This window comes from Syngnathus floridae, chromosome 1 (assembly GCF_059516105.1).
Source record: "Syngnathus floridae isolate MCC-2025c chromosome 1, RoL_Sflo_1.0, whole genome shotgun sequence".
In the NCBI taxonomy this organism is placed as follows: Eukaryota; Metazoa; Chordata; class Actinopteri; order Syngnathiformes; family Syngnathidae; genus Syngnathus; species Syngnathus floridae.
In genome coordinates, this window is record NC_142413.1 from 8,574,352 (window position 1) to 8,593,458 (window position 19,107).

The 19,107-nt window shown below is 42.3% G+C and overlaps 4 protein-coding genes across 6 annotated transcripts; 2 read left to right on the top strand and 2 right to left on the bottom strand.

The window, feature by feature from the left end:
* The first annotated feature begins 4,053 nt into the window (after positions 1-4,053).
* Positions 4,054-7,760, top strand: hopx (HOP homeobox). Of its 2 annotated transcripts, XM_088363892.1 has the most exons (3): positions 4,054-4,365; positions 7,239-7,327; positions 7,626-7,760. In XM_088363892.1, exons 1-3 carry the CDS (start codon positions 4,237-4,239, stop codon positions 7,636-7,638), a joined length of 231 nt encoding a protein of 76 aa, XP_088220018.1. In that variant the 5' UTR covers positions 4,054-4,236; the 3' UTR covers positions 7,639-7,760. The 2 variants fall into 2 exon arrangements, with proteins under 2 accessions (XP_088220018.1, XP_088220759.1); XM_088364633.1 differs by lacking the exons at positions 7,239-7,327; positions 7,626-7,760 and adding an exon at positions 6,771-7,054 and having other exon boundaries at positions 4,076-4,365.
* Positions 7,761-9,768: 2,008 nt separating this feature from the next.
* LOC148403901 (uncharacterized) lies at positions 9,769-15,983 on the top strand. The gene is made up of 12 exons (XM_088357889.1): positions 9,769-9,968; positions 10,880-11,025; positions 11,174-11,280; positions 11,484-11,617; positions 12,049-12,140; positions 12,279-12,364; positions 12,430-12,625; positions 12,702-13,146; positions 13,274-13,324; positions 14,523-14,729; positions 15,292-15,492; positions 15,594-15,983. The coding sequence occupies exons 1-8, from the start codon at positions 9,908-9,910 to the stop codon at positions 12,846-12,848; spliced, it is 969 nt and encodes a 322-aa protein (XP_088214015.1). The 5' UTR covers positions 9,769-9,907; the 3' UTR covers positions 12,849-13,146; positions 13,274-13,324; positions 14,523-14,729; positions 15,292-15,492; positions 15,594-15,983.
* Positions 13,737-16,684, bottom strand: arl9 (ARF like GTPase 9). 2 transcript variants are annotated; one of them, XM_088360703.1, is made up of 4 exons: positions 16,295-16,684; positions 15,572-15,752; positions 15,277-15,452; positions 13,737-14,759 (listed from the first exon to the last, which is right to left on the bottom strand). In XM_088360703.1, exons 1-4 carry the CDS (start codon positions 16,556-16,558, stop codon positions 14,586-14,588), a joined length of 795 nt encoding a protein of 264 aa, XP_088216829.1. In that variant the 5' UTR covers positions 16,559-16,684; the 3' UTR covers positions 13,737-14,585. The 2 variants fall into 2 exon arrangements, with proteins under 2 accessions (XP_088216829.1, XP_088217599.1); XM_088361473.1 differs by lacking the exon at positions 16,295-16,684 and adding an exon at positions 15,836-16,185.
* Positions 16,685-17,002: 318 nt separating this feature from the next.
* On the bottom strand, positions 17,003-18,921 carry LOC148403903 (snRNA-activating protein complex subunit 1-like). The gene is made up of 2 exons (XM_088356646.1): positions 18,228-18,921; positions 17,003-17,530 (listed from the first exon to the last, which is right to left on the bottom strand). Exons 1-2 carry the CDS (start codon positions 18,831-18,833, stop codon positions 17,060-17,062), a joined length of 1,077 nt encoding a protein of 358 aa, XP_088212772.1. The 5' UTR covers positions 18,834-18,921; the 3' UTR covers positions 17,003-17,059.
* Between the last annotated feature and the right edge of the window lie 186 nt (positions 18,922-19,107).

Sequence of the window (19,107 nt, forward strand, 5' to 3'; positions counted from 1 at the left end):
ATTTTTTTCCAGAGGAAAGATAAACAGCAGTGGGCCTTGTTACGATCCTCGAGGGCCATCATTGGGCTTTTCTAAATGCGCCGGTGTTTTGTCTTGAGATTTCACCACAACATCATTGTCTCTCGTTCCGCTTTCATAATTATGCCTGTTTTTCGTCACTCCTTACTTATCGCTGCTGTTTGTTCAGCTTCCCTGTGGCCTGACGGCGGCCCCGCCCCGTCGCTCCCCCCTTGACTTTTCTGGCGGGGGAGTCTCGGCCTGAGTTTGTTTGGCTCTGCCTTCCTCCCAAAACCGACCGCAGGCGGGAACCACTTCACAAGGATCAATTGCGAGCATGGCGCCGCTGGTGGAGACCTCAGAACCCCCAGCGGAGGTTTTCATTGCCGCTTTTCTCCTCTCATTGGCTTTGACTTCCACCACACGGTCATGTCCTCAATTCCGAAGCATGTCAAACTAAAAACAGGCTGTTGCATGTTACTGTAGAACACACTGGTTGACTTCCAAGTTGTTCTTATCTGAGGAGAAATTGTATCATTGACTTCTAATGTTGAATGAATTGTTTTTGACCTATTAAAACACACTGTAAATGTTCATGACGTCAGTGGCATACCTTGTAAATTGACTTGTGAAGTCGTAGAAATCAAGGCCAATGACATGATTTTTAGCCGATATGTATCGGGTAAAAATGAGAATTGTATGATTTTTTTTTTTCTGCTAAAGTCAAGAAAAAGTATGTGTTCACTTGTTTTGAACCACTGCCTATTTTCAGCCATATAAGAAATTATGTCGGCAATCTTTTATTCAACTAAAATATTTGGTTCTTTGGTTTTCTTTGTAATGCATTGCCGTGGTATTGGATCAAGACTGTATTAGCAGACACTCGAAAACAAGTAACTAAGACTTGGGTGCAAAACAAAATGCGATTGGGAATAAATATTCACATTTCCTGTCATTTTTCCTGCAATACAAACATGCAGCCACTCACCCCGACAACCAAATTACTTGCCTATTTATTTAATCATGCATTTATTCGATCATTTATTCATTTATTTCATTACTGTGACAGATCCCCCCCACCCAAAAAAAACAACCTGTGAATTGGTGTGGTGAAACCAGACCTGCTTCTTTTCACATTAGCCAATCACAGTGGGAGGCACAAGAGTCACATGCTCATTACAGTTCTGTTCTATTTAACTTTTAAGTTCACTATATTTGCATTTGATTTATGGGATCTGTTGGATTTTAATCTACTTTTTCAAACTTGTCTTTTCCCATGTGAAGTATTTTTTAGTTAGTTTAAGAAACATTGTTTTAGATGCTGAAATCTCACAATATTTCTTAGATGATGACCTGAGGCATATTGTTGAATTTTGGTTCAAGTTCAAATGGGAATGCTTTCAATTTTAGAGCTTGTTTACAACAGTAAGTAGCGGTAATGTTGTGGGACATGGGGGGTGAGAGGAGGCCAAATGAAAGGAATGGAAAAAAAAAAAAAAAGCTCTAGCACTCCCACTGAGTCCGCTGAGACAATGTGGTCACACAATTTCCAGCCACTCAAAACAAGGGTTGAACCTTGGCTAGCAAAAGTTACGTACCTAGTGAGGGGCTTTCCTCCTCCACCTTGTCTGACGTGGAACATTCTTTATCCAGCCAAGTTGTGGAGGTTCTGGTCTTTGTACAGCGACTTTGTGAAGGCTTCCTCTGTTTTGTTTTGGAATCTGGGCTTTATGCTCAGGAAGTCTTTGCTTCCTTCTCAGCCTGCTCCATACATATTTAGAACTTCCTTAGAGGGCCAGTGAACATCCTGTGGCCCAAGAACCAACATGTCCTTTGAATAATGTGCGTGTGTGTGTGCGTGCGTGGAAAAATTATAGAATACTTTACATCTTACCGAAATTTGTCCGTTTTGATGTGAGCAAATCCTTACAGGCTATATCCGGTCAAGTTTCGATTTTTCTCTGTTACAACACATTGCTTTTATAGTTCAAACAAAACATTCAAATATCTCCAAAATTGCAATTGACCAGCATCATTTAAGATCTCAAAAGTCACAGCACCTCTATATTGTACATTTTTCCACATCCATATAAGTTTGTTGCTAATGCTAAACACACACATGTGGAATCTGCTTCTGCATTCCCAGATGGTTTTGCTTGAGTGAGTGGGAGGGTGGGCAACCTGGAATGGAGACAAGGGAGGACCAGGATTGGGCGATTATGTAATGTCAATGTGCTGCACTCCTCCGTAGAACATAATGAGTCACTGGGGTGGGGGCTGGGGGGGCTCACCCGATGGCTTCCCCCATTTCCCACAGCAACCACAGACAGTTGTGCTCGTATCATCTAATGAGTAAATCATCAAAACAAGCCCAATGCGTGCCTCAGATTTATTAGCTGTTTCCTTCTGCTCAACAGCAGATTGTTTTATATCATCGTGGGCGAGCATGACAAATGATTGCTTTCGCCTTGTTTTGCTTGCTTCTGTTTGCCAGGTCCACTGGGAAGCAAATTAGCAGTTAACTTTGCGTGTTATCTAGCATGAGAAAAAAGTAGCGGTGGGAAAATAATAGGCCCACTGTAATTAGGGAAAGACATTGTGAATGCAAATTGTTGACTCACTAAGTTTGCGTTTTCAATTCAAATGACATTTGGGTGGACCAGATATGCGTATGTGACCTTGAACAATAGAATTTAATCTTTTTTAAACACATTTCAAAAGCAGTCAAATATTTTTCGTCAAAGCCAGTAGTGTACTGAAAGCTGTGTCTACTATATTGGGTGGAAAAAAAACAACTTGCAGGAGTATAACAATGCGCTTACATTATGTTGCCGTGAAAAAGTTGCCACTTGTCCAGCCTGTAATTAGATTATTAATTAGATGACGTCATGCATGTCGGAAATATTGTGACTCAAGCACACTCTGTCGTCATGACGACCATCTCACGGGTTGTTTTATTTTCCTTATACAAAACCATGAACTGCAGAATGCAGTTTATTTAGAAATTACATGTAAACGTTGAGGTGCTATTGCTAAAGTTAAATGCTATGGAAATTGTTGAAATTTGGAATGTGACAAAATTGTTGGAATTGGTGGAATGAGGATGATTATATGTAAAATATCTCTTCAGTTAAATATAGGTCTTAAGCTTTCAAGCTATAAATATGAAATGTACATGTATCAGATTTTAGATTCTTGTGCAACACGTTTGATTTCCATGTCAAAGCATTTACCCAAAATGTGCGAGTGAATCGCATCAGATAAGTGTGTCCAATACACGCGCCGTTTCTTATCAGGTGTCTCGCTAATGAGTAAGAATGCCGCAGTTGACAGTATTTCATATGGGTTAAGTTGAATTTTAAACAGAAAAATGGCAAAAACAACTTGCAATCGTAAAAATGTTTAAAAAATGCTACCAATAAAAGTTCAGCTTTTTCTTAATTGTGCTGTTCACTTGGGTCAAAATGCCTCAATATTTTTAAAAGCGGCTGATCGGAATTTGCCAAAAAATATTTTCTCTTATATTTGCCCATCTTTTTTTTTTTTTTTTTTTTTAAAAAGTGGATTGTTTTTGGATTCTTTTCTATATTTGTTGATTACACACAGGAAATGGCAACACACACGCACAAAATACCAAGCCATCTCCTGGGGTTGTTTCCCAAATTGAGTGTACAGTGCAGAAAGCGACGGGTCACGACCTGTGTTATTTTTACTCAAGCAGACTCATGTGCACTGTCCATTGTGGACTCTCACACACTTGGGATCTTATCATCACGTGTCCTTTTTGGAACTTCTGGCTTCCTCTGCAACACGGTCGCGAGCAAAATCAGTGATTGTTTTGGGAGCATTTTATGTATTTTTTCTTTTTTTTTATTTGGCTAGTCCTCTCTTTGGCACCTTGTCAGTCTGCATATATTATCCCTCTAAACTGCGATACTGTTTCTTTTGTCATTAAATGTCAAAAGTCTAGTTCCTCATTGTGACTGTCAGAGAAATGATGACATCACGAGCCGGGTTTCACTTATAAGTGACACTATATTCAGTTACGTCATAGCTCCGCCTCCACCGGAGGCGCGCTCCTACCGACCGACAGCAGTCTGTTTGCTGGACGCCTGCGGGCAGCGGCGAGACGTCCGTGAACACTCAGCCTGCAGATCACGTAGCTTTCCTCCCTCTCTCCTGGCGGCAGCGACCTGCTCCACCAGTCCGGGCTGAACCTCCAACTCCGGAGCACACAACATGGAGTGCATGAAGCTGTCCGAGTACCAGACCAAAGTTTTGGAGGACAATTTTAAGGGCAAGTATCCTGACGACACGACGCTCATGTTGGTCGCCGCCGAGTGTGGACTATCGGAGGAGGAAACGCAGGTGAGTCCTGCTCAGATGAATGCGTGGAATACGTTCTGCTTATACAGTACGTCAATATATTTGATTCCAGCATTTAGCTGAAATTATTAATCTATTTCATCATGACAAAAATATACTACTTTTAATTTTAAAAAAATGAAAATATCGAATATTAATGTTTTTATTTTTTTTCTCAAATATATGAAATAGGAAAAAAAACCTTATGTTACACACATGATGTGCCTTTAATGTACGTAACCTCATTGCCACTGGTACTAACTATCCATGTTTAATTTTGACTACCACTTGAATTTGAGCAATTATTTAATAATGCATAATGTTTGTTTTTTTATTGTATTTTAAACATTTGATACATTATGTGTCCCTTCACATTTTATAACAAGACACTCCATCTTAGATTGCAAATATTTTTGGTTTATAGAATCCAAGCATTTGGCCCCTATGAGCACCCTTGTGGTCAGTTTTGGAATTGAGCTGTTCTCTATTTTAGTTCACAAATTTGAAATTATTCTAGTCAGCAAGTATGAATTAGAAAACTAAATAGGGGTATTAATAAAATTGAAAGCTGATGTTTTTTTTTATAATGGATTACAAAAGTATTTTCACAGGAAAAACATGCCTAAATGATGGGAGGCAAAAAAAAAAAGCTTTTAACAGACTCAGGAGGTGTAAATGCTCTTAATCTTCACAAAGTGCTGCGGGCATGTTCGGTGTCACTCACCATCAACCTCATCTCCCATGTAAATAATCAAGTTTACATACACGCAAGATTTTGCTGGATGGATAACACCCGCTGTTTCGCTTTTACCTCTGGTTGTGAAAACACTTTCATTCATCTGCAAGTTGTGCATTTGTTTTTTCCATCTTAAGCCAACAAACCAGTTAGTCCGGGTTTGACAGCATCGCACCAGCATGAAGCTGCAGCGTAAATACGTAAACCTGATCAAACAGTCAGGTTTGACACTTGACACTTTTATCAGACACTGTCATGACATCGGCATGCAGTAAATTGTCACTCGATAAAAAATTCACACTGAAGTGATTGGTTAGCCCATCTATAACATTTACCATTATGTATTAGCATTAAGCTTGCAAAGATTAGGCCTCTTCTTGTTTGTTGAATTTGTCGTGTTTTTCTTCTTTTTACAAAACATTTAGAGATGGCTTGAGCAACTATGCCTATTAAGCTAACGTTTCAGAAAGCATTCAATAAGTTGTATTGCCTTCAGTGACGATAAGAAATCATATATTTCCACCAACAATCGAGTGATGTCTACTCATAGCTTTCTCTGTGTATCTGCATGTTTTAGTGGGCGTGTGTAAGCTACTATTGTAAAAAAAAAAAAAAAAAAAAGGCATACAGTTGTTTACGACTGCTTCTATTCATTGTGTTCAAATGGGTTTGGTGCGGTCTGGGTGGAGTGCAAGGTTCACATGTGGCACCTGATCTAAAGACTCGACTTCATTTCCTCTCCAGTGTTTTTGGATTGTTAACAAAGCTCTCATTGGGGAAGGTTCAACTCCACAAATGCGCACAGTAACATGCACGCAGTTACACACGGGCTGCGCACCACTCCCCGTTTCACATAAACAACAGCCTCTGTGCGCCGCGTACCCTTGCTTGTCCAGAGTGGACTCTGCAAGTCAACCTTGGCTTAATTATGTAATGGCATGTGAGCTAGTAACATATATGACATACATTTAAATAGTCAATCAAAAAGAATAATGAGAAAAATATACACAAAATAAACTGCCGCTGAATTAACGCCTGGAAATTTATTTCCACGTATGGTACTGTGATCCCTCGCTACTTCGTGTTTCATTTATCGCGGCTTCACTACATCGCAGATTTTGTTTAAAAAAAAAACAATTAAAAGACAAAATAAAACTTCAGCACTTCTTGTTGTTGACTGTACTTCGCGGATTTTATTTATCGTGGGTGGTTTTTGGAACCAATTATCTGCGATAAACGAGGGATTACTGTGTTTATGTATATGTACGTAGAGTGTAATGTTCCAAAATAGAATGAAGCTAACATGAGAAAAACTTCAATTATAACAGAAAATGGTGTGCGTGTGTGCACGCGTGTGTGCCAATTCAAGAGCTTCAAGAAATGAATTGTTGTTTTATGATATAAATCCGACTTTCAACCAGTCTTTGGACCCACAGATTCAGTCCACACTACATCGAGTTTCTGGTGCGTGTTTTTACTGAAGCCGCTGTTTTGTTTGAAAACTTCTTGGAGGTAATGACAAGTGCACCTATTCTCAGGACTATTCATTTACTATTCAGTCCGTTACATCACCACTTCTCGTCCATCAGGTTTTGCCGAGGATTTTGTGGCCAAAGGGGTAAAGAAATACCACAATTGTTCTAAAACTTTCCTCCTTACGTGTTCCATCCAGAAATGGTTCAAGCTGCGCACGGCTCAGTGGCGCAAATCTGAGGGTCTTCCAGCTGAACTGGGCTCTGTGTTGGATTGAGACCCACCCCCAAATCGTCATTCCAGCCCTACCAATTCCTTTTTGGACCTATCTTCTGGAACTTTATCTCTTTCTTCTGCCTCTTTTTATTTTGTGTATGAAGCTATTTGAACTTACATCAATGTATAGGTTGCTCGAGTGACTATGTATAACCGACGCGTTTACGTGAAGTGACAAATTGTTAATAAATTAGGCATTAAAATGTCTAGCCTGTTCTCTGTGTCATGTTTTGGGAAGGAAAAAAAAAAGTACAAATACTTCACTGTACAGTACTTTCCAAGTGCATTTGTTTTTCTTCAAGTGGTGGAAAGTCCTGAAAAAGAAATCTTTCTGCGGATTTTTCATAGTGTGAGTACTTTTCTCGCTTTAAATGTGTTATTTGTCGCCTAGCGGGCCCAACTCAAAGTCACCGGCCCACGGAACGCACAGAAACACGAGTCGGAAGAGCGGCTCTGGATCACGAGACCGACAAGTGACAGGTGATGTCATTCCATTGTCCACCAGTCTGTAAAAGGGATGTGAGCTCATAGCTGTGCTTTGGCCCGCTCTCTTAGTGTACAGATGATAAACAAAATGTATAACAATAAGCGTCTTTGGCAGCTAATATGCCGTCTCAATACCACTGGTGGGTTGTAAAAACAATATTTACGTATAAGGAAACTCAAATAAGAAATAATGTCACAGTAAGTTCCTTACACTAGGGGTCATCATGAAGAATGCCACATAACTTGTTTGATGCTGTGAAGTAAAGCCAGAGATTTTATTGTCATTATCCAGTCCCAGTTTCTGAAGTGAGTCTACAGGAGGGAGGCCAGGTGGAGGTTGAGGTCCCCCTGCGGTGAGCGCATGCGCTGAGAAAGTGCCTGTTCAACCTGCTTGACTGAAACCATCCAACGAGTATTTCTGGTGGTATGTTGCTCATCAGGTATGCTAAATTGCACTCTTGTGTTAATGCCACAAATATGCGTGGAGTTCATTTGACAATCAAAAGGATGGGTTGTCGTACTCAGGAAATGACGCCTGTTGTAATCAGGAGGAAAGATGAGGGCAGTTCATGGAGTGAATGGAAATGAATGAAAACTTTCTCTGTCTAACTTTTGCTGTTTTAGGGTTAAGGTCTCAAAAAAGCAAACACAAATGTCTAAGTTACAGTTCTGCTTGAGGTGTCTTAGCACAAAAAAAACTGTTTGCTCTGCTTTTTGGTCAGAAACTTGTTTTGGGAGAAACGAATCCATACTCGGTGGGTCTTGGAATGATCATAAAAATGCTGTTAAATGGCTGGCAATATGTTTAATGATTTGATTTTTATTATTACATTTTTTTAAATATAAATGCAGTCGTACCTGTTTATTTCAATGTTCAGGCTACATTTTCTTCCAGCAGCCTACTGCCAAATTGCGGTCAGTAGTTTTCTCAATATGCAGGTATACAATTTTAATAAATGTATTTTATATGTGATTTAAAAATGATCTGATGATGTACTAAGGTGCCTAAAGTATACTATTTTTGAAAGTATATAGTTAAAGACATTTCACCACCTTAACAACTTAAATAGATGCATATCTTTTAATGACAAATTGATACCCACAGATACACTGTATGCGTCATAAAACAATGTTAAATGTCTTTTTAAGGCCAAGCATGACTTCGAACAAAATGTCCTGAGTGAGCATGTTGATGTTTAGGAGCAAAAAAATGCAAACGGGATTCAAACGGCGCCTTGTTTTTGTTTGTTGCTAAGAGGAGCAAGCGGAGCTGTGAGGAATTTCTCACTTGGTGGCAGCTTTTTTTTGCACTTGACTTCTACGCACTCTCTTTTGGAGGATGTATTTTATTATTTACAAATACAAACAAAACCAAGCCGACATGTGGAGAAGGAAAGCGAGGGTTTACTGATTGGATTATTTCAATGTGTGATTTAAAGCCACAATGTTTTATCATAGCTTAGTAGGCCCGTCAGCTATCATGCTAATAAATGACATTATATCACGTTTGATTACAGTGAGGAAGGTTCGGTCCTGAAACCTGTGCTTTCTGTATTGATCTAATTCGAAGGACGGGAGCACTGGGGTGCTTTTAATGTGTCTGACTGACAGAGGGAGTAAAACCTTTTGTCAGATTCAGATTGCCTTTGAGTGTCATTATACATAGTACAACGAGATAAGAGCTGCCCAAACAGTGCAATATAAAGCTGTAAAGTAAAAAAAAAAAAGGAGTGACAACTGCACAGTTGTAGTGGTTGAAGTATAAATACATAAATACAATGTACGTAGAAGAATAGTAGACCATAAGTGATCAAGCTTCGTGCCTGTTAGAGTTGAGACAAGATATGGCTCTTGGAAAGTAGCTGTTTTTAAGTTTGTTTGTCCTTGTCCTGATGTTCCTGTAGCGCCTCCCCGAGGGCAACAGGTCAGAGAGACACTTAATCCCGCCTGTGCTTGACTGAGCATCTTTGTCATTCACGGCAGCAACAAGTGAACTTTTGTCACCAAGGTCTTTTTTGTTTTTTTCAATCTTTCATTGCTTGGATGCTAGGTTTAAATTGTATTTTAAGCTCTCACGTACCCACTGAGGTGCTTTCACTATCCAACGCCTACACTTTCAAAGACTGTTACTGTGTTTCTTTGCTTGTCTTTAAAGGCCTGTCCAGGCTTTGGAATGACGTCACGCACATTCTGTTCTACTTTTCAACGTCAAGTGCAGCGGAGGTATTTTCAGTTTAAAGTTGTACAAAACTTGTAGAAGTCTACTTTTCCACGTCAAGCGCAGCACAGGTATATTCAGTTGAAAGTGTTACTTTTTTGTGTACAAAAGTTGTATGATGTCACGCAAAGCGCGAAGAGCATCATCTCTACATCATTTGTGGTGTGTGTGCGTGTGTGCACGTGTGTGTGCGCGCGTGTGTGCGGGGGTGGGTGGGGGGACGACTTGTGAGGAGCTGGCTTGCACACGCTCCAAGTGCAGTGTAGTTGGCAGGCAGGCGCCAGACGACGCACCAGCATCCTCCCGAGTCCTCTGCTGCTGTGTTTCCGACTGAATTGGGTCCTCACATCCCGAACATGGCTCCGTCATTCGCCGCTTGGCTCATGATTGCCCTCGCACTGCATCCCACCTGTATCGGTGAGCATTTATTCACTTCTATTCGGACGGAAAGGCCGCCTTCACTTTTTGTATGTCAGGTGTAGAATTGCATATATTATTCTTTGGTCAAATCTAATGTAACTTAATTTTGTAACTTTTTGGAATCACTTTGAGGTTTTGAACGTTTTCTCCTGGCACACTTGTAAAACTGCTGGGTCAAAAATTGGACGGTCAAACTGACTCAACTTGCTTTGACCCAGCAGGTTTCAGGGTGATACTCTTACATTTAAATAAGCACGACCTATATGTATATGCCATCGGATTTGTAAAGTTCAACTGTGACAACCATCAAAAAATGTCTTCAAAGGCACAGCTTTGGAAGAACAGATCATTTCATAAAAGCATGCTCTCAGGACAAGTATGGTAGCCCTTTAAAAACATTTGGAAGTTCTTTTTTTTTTTTGCCATCAGTCGGAGTGGGCAATTGTTACTATGCAGAAAGCGGTATTTCTTTTCCCTCCCACCTTTCCCGTCCGTAGGCAAGTGCCCTTGGAAACAGTTCCAGACCTAAAAACGGGCTAAAATAAATAATTATTCATTTTTATTGTTGTTATTGTTTTTATTATTACTTGTTTTACCCGCTACCCTTTCCTGAGAACGAGCAATTCATTTTTGTTTTCTGTATGTTTTTGGTCTCTGTCCTGTTTGGGTTGAGGCTGTGATCGCAACGGCCTGCATCGGACGTCTTGTTGTCCGGCAGCGCCACTCAGACGCGCAGCTTGGCACTATAGGATGGACACGCGTGCCCTTTGACGCCCACCGAAGTTGCTCCTTGCAGAAATGTTGACATTGTTGCAAGACAAGCCACCCCACCTTTGCTTTTTGCTGCATGTGGAGACATCTGCTGGATGCTGGCACAGCTCTCATCTGAATGTTTGTTCACTTTCCAGCGGTGTCCATGTGTCCTACCGGATGGCTGGAATACAACAATCACTGTTACTTCTTCGGAACAAACAATCTGGACTGGGACCAGGCTGAGCACTACTGTGTGTCCAAGGGAGGCCACCTGGCAAGCATTAGGGACCGACGGGAGCAGGTAACGCCACTCACTCACTCACTCACTCACTCACTCACTCACTCACTCACTCACTCACTCACTCACTCACTCACTCACTCACTCACTCACTCACTCACTCACTCACTCACTCACTCACTCACTCACTCACTCACTTTTTGCCTTGCAGGAGTGGCTGGCGCAGCGAAAACCGCCTTGTAACTGGATTGGCCTGCGACGTGCGGCACCTGGGAGCACTGTGTGGCAGTGGACAGACGGAACACCTTTCTCCTTTTCGTGAGTTTCTTTAAGTGAGAAAGCGCAACAAGCTCGTAAGACGGTGAATCGCTTAAAGTCTTGCACACTTGTTGCTTTAAATGACGATGACTCAACTTGATACCTCAATGTTCACAAACAAGATCTGTGAAAGACACAAAACATGGCTGAAATAGTTACTTTCAAATCCTTGCGTTGTGTGGCCCACATTTCCTTTCTTGCAGGTACTGGGAAGCCACACAGCCAGACTACTACTTAGGACAGGAAAGCTGCGGTGAGATAAGGCAATATGAAGCTGGTCACTGGAACGACTACCCATGTTACTTTAGCCAGGGCTACATCTGCAAGGTGCCCACGGGTGAGTGCACACCTTGTTTTGCGGCTGCAGCGTTCATGTGTCACGACGATGAAATATATTTGGTGCGGCTAATATTTTAAGAAAAGAAGTCACATTTTTTGACGAGCAAATTGGAAGTCAAAGTTTATGAGAGCATTCGACTTGCAGCGTTGAGTTTCTTAAAAGAGGGTTGCGCAACACTGCCACGAGCCGCGTTCCTCCTCCTCCAACAAAAGGTGGGAGCAAGCAGAGGCCTTCAGTCAGGCTGCCCGCGTCAGATGTCGCCGCCTACTGGCCAATTGGGGAAAGTCATCCTCCGTTGCAACGACCATCAAAGCCGCACATTTTCAACGTTCAGATTTGCGCATATATTAATTGGCAAAGCCCTCAAGAAATTGACTTGTGTGTAGTCACTTTTTTGCCTGATTGTATTTACCTTTTGGCATTTTCAGACAAGGTCATGTGCGCAAATGCCACCAATGGAGCGTTGTGTTCCTCTCGGGATGTGGCGTGCCAGTGCCGGCTCTACATGAAATACAGCGATGTCAGTTTGTGCTGTGGATGCCCAAAAGCATTTTTACTCTCCCGACATTCAACCAAAGGCCTTTGTCCACTGGAGCTGTCCCCAAAGCACGTGCATGGCCTACTTGTTCCCATCTTTCTCCGTTGTATGTGCGCGCAGACGGGCGGCTTCCAAGGTGGCTTGGGCGGTCTCAGCGTGGGCCGTACGCTGGTCATCAAGGGACAATCCACTCCCCAAGCAACCAGGTAATGCCCCCCCCCCAACACACACACACAGCCAAAGAAGGCAGCTGACACATTTGAGCTTGCAGACTGGTGATCAACCTGAACGTGCGTGACAGCAGCAGCAGCAGCAGTAAAGAGACGGACAACAATGCACTGCACCTAAACGTCGACTTTGGCACCAAGAAATTCACCGTGAACGCCAAAGTCAAAGACAATTGGAGCAGCAAGCTGACCGGGAGCCTTCCCCAACAAAACCCCTTCGGACCAGGACTCCCCTTTGAGGTGACGTCGCTAAGTCGTCATCACCCAAATTCAAAACCTGTAGAAAGTAACTTGCACTCTGCCTTCCGCCGTCTAGATTGTCATCAAGTGTGGCAGTGGCGCTTTCCAGCTGACTTTCAACGGCGGGCCCCAGCAGGACTTTGCTTATCAAGTTCAGGATCTGCAAGCCATCAACTTGCTGTTGGTGTGGCAAGTGGAGCAGATCCACGTCCAACTGAAGTGACCACGCGGCCGTCCGAGCGCCGCTTCCTGTCGGGCCGTCGTCAGCCGACGGCAATCAGCTCCATTCTGACGTGTTTTTTTTCCTTATTGTTTCTTTAGCGGTCGCCACCGACTGTTGTTCACTTTAGACTCAGCCACACCCCTTTCGTCACCGTAATGTCAGTCACCTGCTTCCTCTTGTTACCCTGTGTATTTAAGCCCTGTCCATGTGTTTCTCCCTGTCGGTGTCTACTGTTATGACCCGTCCCTGGCTGTGTTGCTGTCGTTTGGTTTTCCCTCGGTCTGTCTGGAGGCTCACGGTCAGTATTTTAACCTTGTCCAAGTGGACTTATGTCGGTCGGTCTGTTTGCTGGCTGTGAGTCTCTATCCTGTCTGTGTTTTCGGTTCCCCACCTACCTCCCTTCCAACTACCTTTTACCTCAATAGACCCTGGTCCAAGTTGCATTTGATCGCCCTGCTCCATTCCGTTCCTGACAGGTACATCTAAAGCAAGGATGGGTAATTCTGGTCCTGCATGATTTAAATGTCTCCCTGCTGCTACACACCTTCAAACGATAATGAGTTATCCAGCTTTTGCAATGTAGTTTTAAAAAGACATCTTCAAAAAGTGTTCACAATGTTTCTTATTGCATAACGGATGTCACCTACTTTATTTTTTTTTTTATTTATATTATCTCTTGTGGCTCTTCTAATTGGTGTTTAGGTAAATGATGCGCACTTGCAATTAATTGGGGCACAGCCTCAATTAGAGCTGAGGTCACTTAGTCGGTAAGACTTGCACTGTTTGACCCTTACAATAAATCTTAAAATGTGTGCAACCGCACGCATAAAACCTGAGTTAATTCGACAGAAGGATGGCAATTAAACAATAACATAAAAACCAGCAAAGTATTTACACAACAATCTTTAATTTTAACTGGTCAAAAATCTGTTGTAAGACAAGTTTGTTTTTGGAGAAACCAGAAAAGATATCAAAGTTGACATTAGTTTAAAACACAGCAAAAACATAAAGGTCTTTATGGCCATACAGTAAAAAAAAATTTGAAGGAAACATTGACTTTTATAACTTTAGTAACTTAATAGCCATAAGTGAAATTCACACGCAATAGTCTCCCACCTTTCAGGCGTGCAATTAAAAAAATAAAAGTACATTTAGTTCTTGTTCTGCCGTATCCTGCAAAACTTTCATTCAACTTGGAGGATGGTTGAAAGGAGTTTGGCTCCAAATTGAAAAGGAACTGCAACACTGAAAGATGGTTATATTAAAAGCCATCTTTTTATGTAATACAAGCTTAAAGGTAATCACATTTCCAGAATGATATATTGTGAGGGGAAAGTCACAATAGAACATGGAAAAAAAAGTCATTATAAAACAATCAGAATATTTTGACTTGGAAAATCATGTCATTTTTCTCAACTAACTTTTTCCTATGTATAATTATTAGTTGGTAAGACTATGAATTGACCCTTTTAGGGTCAAAAACGGTACATTACTTTTTTCCTTGTAACATTACAACTTCAACCTATTCTTCTCCGTAATGGCTGTGTATTTAAAAAGTTACATGGAAAATCACATTATACAAAAGTAGTATTATTACTCATAAAAAGTGGTGCAAAAATATTCCGTATTTACTACAAAAACATTGAGAACATCTTTGGTTACGTTTCGTTTCAGTTTCACTGATTTCAGGGACCCGAGTGAACAAGGTGCAACGAGAACATTGGGACTTGCTGCCATTTACTTCTCCCCAGCCAGCTGGATGATCAGCTCTCGGGCATCCCGCACACCAGAGGTGACTTCCCCTTCACCCTTCTTGACGCATGTGCCGATGAGAAACATTTTCCGCTCTCCCACCTCGGAAAGCTCCAGCGCCTCGTGCAGGTCGGTGATGCTGCAAGCGCCCGGAAGGTCCTGTAAGACAACACTTGTTTGTGCCTTTTACAGAAAAGTTTTCATTATTACTTATGACCATCCATTAATCTTTTTGTGCTCACCAATAAGATACCACAAGATGGCGCCAAAGGTATTTGTCAAGGAAGTAGTGTATTTTAAACCCCACAACGCACACGCTTGGCAATTTGGTCAAGCCTTACAAATAATCATATTCGAAGATATTTCTGCAAGCATAAAAATTAGGATTGATTCTGATTAAAATTTTGAATCTTATGAGTTGATTTGTAAATTAGCCTGTTTGTCCCGTCCACTTAACAAATAAAAAGCAACTGTGCCTGCAAAGGACATGACTTTTTGCTGCATAGCTTAAGCTCATCATGCAAAATTTGGCTTGCAACGCAAAGAAAAAGAAAGAATAGTCTTTTTCTTCACGTTTCTCACTGGCTAAAAACACAGCACCTGTCCCAATGGACTAATCTCGGGTGAAGGACCAAAGAGTCTTTTAGTATATTTTGAGTGTTTCTGTCATCCTCACCTGCTTGTTGGCCAGTACCATTAGAGGCAGGCAGGGGTCGTCATTGAGCAGCTTGTGCAGCTGTGCCTTGGCAACACCAAAGAGCTGCGGCGCCGCCGAGTCCACAACGAACACCAGCAGCAGAGCCTTGGACATGTACCTTGGCCAATAAGGTCTCAGCTCTGCTTTGCCACCAACTGATGAAATCCAAAGACACATTTGCTGGCTTTACAGAAGGTAACTTCTGGCTGAGCTGAGCGATTTAAGAGCTATCGCTCGAAAATCAGACATTGAGCCACTTGCTGAATAAACTTACTTTCGAGGAATTCAACGTGCAGGTCTTCTTTGTTAATGGAGACGGCATTGAAGCCCTGCGTCGGCTCAATGTCCACGTCCAGGTTGCCAATGGCCAAACAGTACAGCAGACTGGATTTTCCGGCTCCATCCAGACCCAGAACCAGAACTTGGGTCCCTTCTGGCTTCAACGACTTTGACTGCTGCGGGAATATGCACAAACAGGATTAAATGTGAAGGTCACGATTGAGATGTAGACTATGCCCTGAGCATTTAGGACCCCAACCTTCAGACTAACTGTTGGATGTTCATCAACCAAGATCTTCGGATTCAGAATGGAGATTTTCGTATTTGCACTGAAAGTAGTCATCCTTAACTTGTAATCCCACTTCATGATGAGACAGTACCTCAAGTTATTAAAGTGTATTAAATAATTTCATATGACTCATCTTTAACAACTTGCAATCTCGGTTTACCATTAAGCGGTACACCTTTAAAGTTTGTTAAATTAGAAATTTTGTGTACTCATCAACACGATTGAGACTGATGGCCGCCTCAAGTGCGAAAGTTTCCTTCACAACTGTCAGTGGCCCGGAATGGTTAAAAAGTGTCATACAAACGGTTGTTTCCAAATGCAGTTGCATTGTGCAACTACGTATATTACGATAAAGTTGTGTGACTCTTCGGTGCTTTGAAACATCACCGGGTTGTTTATGAAAGTGTGCCCGCCGGAGACGATGCCTACCTCAGATACTTTCTGCGCTTTGTCGGCGGTGCAAACAGCCTCAACACGGGCTTCGGCGACAGTTTCCTCGACGTCTTTTCCACTCGCGTCTACCTCCTCTTTCTTAGTCTTTTCTCCGGTGGGCCTTCGCCTCTCATCCTCGTCCCCCGGGCGACTTTCACCGGATTGCCGGGAGTTGATCGTGTAGTTCCAAAAGACGTAAGCCAATCCTCCAGCCAGAGCCACGGAGAAACCGACAACGCCGGCTTCCCTCAAGCCCAACATAGCGCTTACTCAAAGAAAACTGGACTAATGATTTAAATTAACATGTCCGTTTAACTTGAAACACACAGTCTGCCACAGTCTCTGTTGTCAACAAGTGGATTACTAGGCCGGAAGTGCGAGCGGGACTTCTGTACCTCATTTCCGTCTCGTCTTTTGTTGATGTAGTTACTCAGTTTGGCCAACAGAAGGCGCAAAAAACAATACAAAAGATTGAAGAAGCAGCTCCAAATGAAACTTAAAAGGTATTAGAGAGGATCTTATTTACAATTTATTTTGTAATATTTCTCAAATCCCTCCCCACATACCGTTAATAGGTTGTCAAAAAAAAAGCCTGTTTTTGATGTCTTTGAGGAATATGGAGCTCGTTTCCGAAAAACAACATGGACGGGTGGGGAGAAGGGACCTGCGCATGTGCAGTATCCAAAAGTATTCTGAGCTGTCGGAAAGAGTTTGTAATGCTTTTATTTCATTCCGTACCAAAACAAAAGTACAAGAAATAATTTAAGATAAGTGCACATAACCCTCCTTCTCTTGCTTGGAGCGCTCTTGACTGTTCTTCCGTCTCAATGGCACTCCCTCCTGGTCTGGGGCGCTCAAAAGCCAAGTCTGCAACCCCGACTTCTCCGTGTTTTTCCCAAGAGTCTTCCACGTGCGGGCCCTCAGTGACAGGGGCTTTTCCTTCTTATCAGGAGCCTGCTGCTTGGGAAAAGATCTGTATGAATCCTCTGCCTCCTCCTGGCGGGACTTCCTCGACTTGGAGTCACACAGGCTTTGCTCATAGCCTCTCATCTTGATGGAGGCCAGCAGGGCAGCCCGGCTTCGGCAATCTTCCTGCTCAGTGGGCTTGGCCTCATCCTTGCAGGCATTGTTTGTTTGCTTGAAAGTCTTCTGCTGCCATACGTGGAACTCATTCAAAGTGTCTTTAAGACGAGAGGCAAAGTCTGCATGGGTCATGGTGGCCTGGAGGCGAACCTACAATGGCCAAAAAGCAACAAAATTAGACCACGGTACTATTTTTAAACATCTACATTTCTGTGGACAGAAGCCAGGATGTTTCATGCAGGGTGGGCGTGTGATCAATGCCATAAGATAAATGTGTCACTTCACCAGTTTTCCTTGACACACAGGACTACTTTCAATGCTTTATCCCCATCATGTGACATTAGTAAAGTAACACTAATGTCTATCAAGAGGTTAAGGGCTAAACAATAATACAGTTTAGTTGATAAAGCGACAGTGGTTAATTATGCAATTTGTAAATTAGTTTGACATTTATATAACTGTCTATCACAACAATGGCTGGTATTATAATCATTTTTTCTCTTTGTCAGAAAAGGATTATATAATGCAATTGAATAAAATAGTTTTCATTTTTTATTTTATTTAGCTAATGATGCTAACTGATTGTTTTATTTTTTGATTTTAGGGTAAGGTTATTTTGTTGGGTATAAAAAAGTTCTTTTTAAATCAGATGAAGAAAAGTAGTGTCAATAAATAATCATGCCTTCTACTTCTTTTGAGCATGAAAATTGTGCCCAAAATTTGTGCAATTTATTGACACTATTTTTCCTTCATCTATTTTAAAAAATATATAACCATATAATTTTTCTGTGTTCGTGTTCCTCAATGTATATCTAGGCCATCGTAGTATTTTAGCTGCGGTACGGACCTCTACCAGCTCGTTCTTAATCTTAGAGTAGTGGTTCTGGACGTTGGAAAGCTCCTCCAGGTAGTCCTCGGTTAGCAGCTCTTGTACCCCGTTGGCCCTGGCCAGCATCCCGGCGCACATCTCCTGCACTTTGGCCTTCTTGGGCCGCTGGAAGACGAGCAAATGCGGCATGGCGGTGTAGTCTACAGCTTTGGCAGCGACCAGCTTCCGGTAGACGAAAACCACGTCCAGGTGTCCGCAGGCGATGGAGTCCCGCAAAAACTTCTGCACGTCCTCCCAGTCCCGGAGAGCCAGGCGGATCTGCACCCGAGGGACGGCGAGCTGCGTGTAGTAGAAGGCGTGCATCAAGTAGAGACCGCCGACCCGCACCTGATAGCAGTAAGGCGGTAGGAAGTATTTGACGGCCGTGGCCATAGCCACCCGGCAGAATCGCCTCATTTCGCTCATGCTGGCCATGCCCAGGAAGATGTCCGAAAAGCGGGCGTTCTTCCACAGGGCCGTAAAGCGCACCAGGCGGACTGAGTCGGCGTGCTGGAAGCAGCCGAGGAACTCTTCTATGTCCTCGGTCAGTGGTTCGTAGAAGGTGCTGGCGTATTTGGAAGGCATCTTGAACCAAATTGTGTGCGGGTAAATGATTCCAAGAAAGGCATTGCGTTGCGTCAACCTTTAAGCAATTTCCGGAACGAGCGCGGCCCAATTAGGAAAACTCCAACCCTTTTTCAAGACTAAAGTAGAAGAATAAAGTTGAATATTCTTTATTTTAAAAAATAATAATACGAATTGAATTGTAGTATTTCTGAGGAAAAAGTTGCATAATTTTATGATTAAAGTCATCACTAAAAGATCTATAACCTACATAATTCCCCGCTCCTTAATTTGA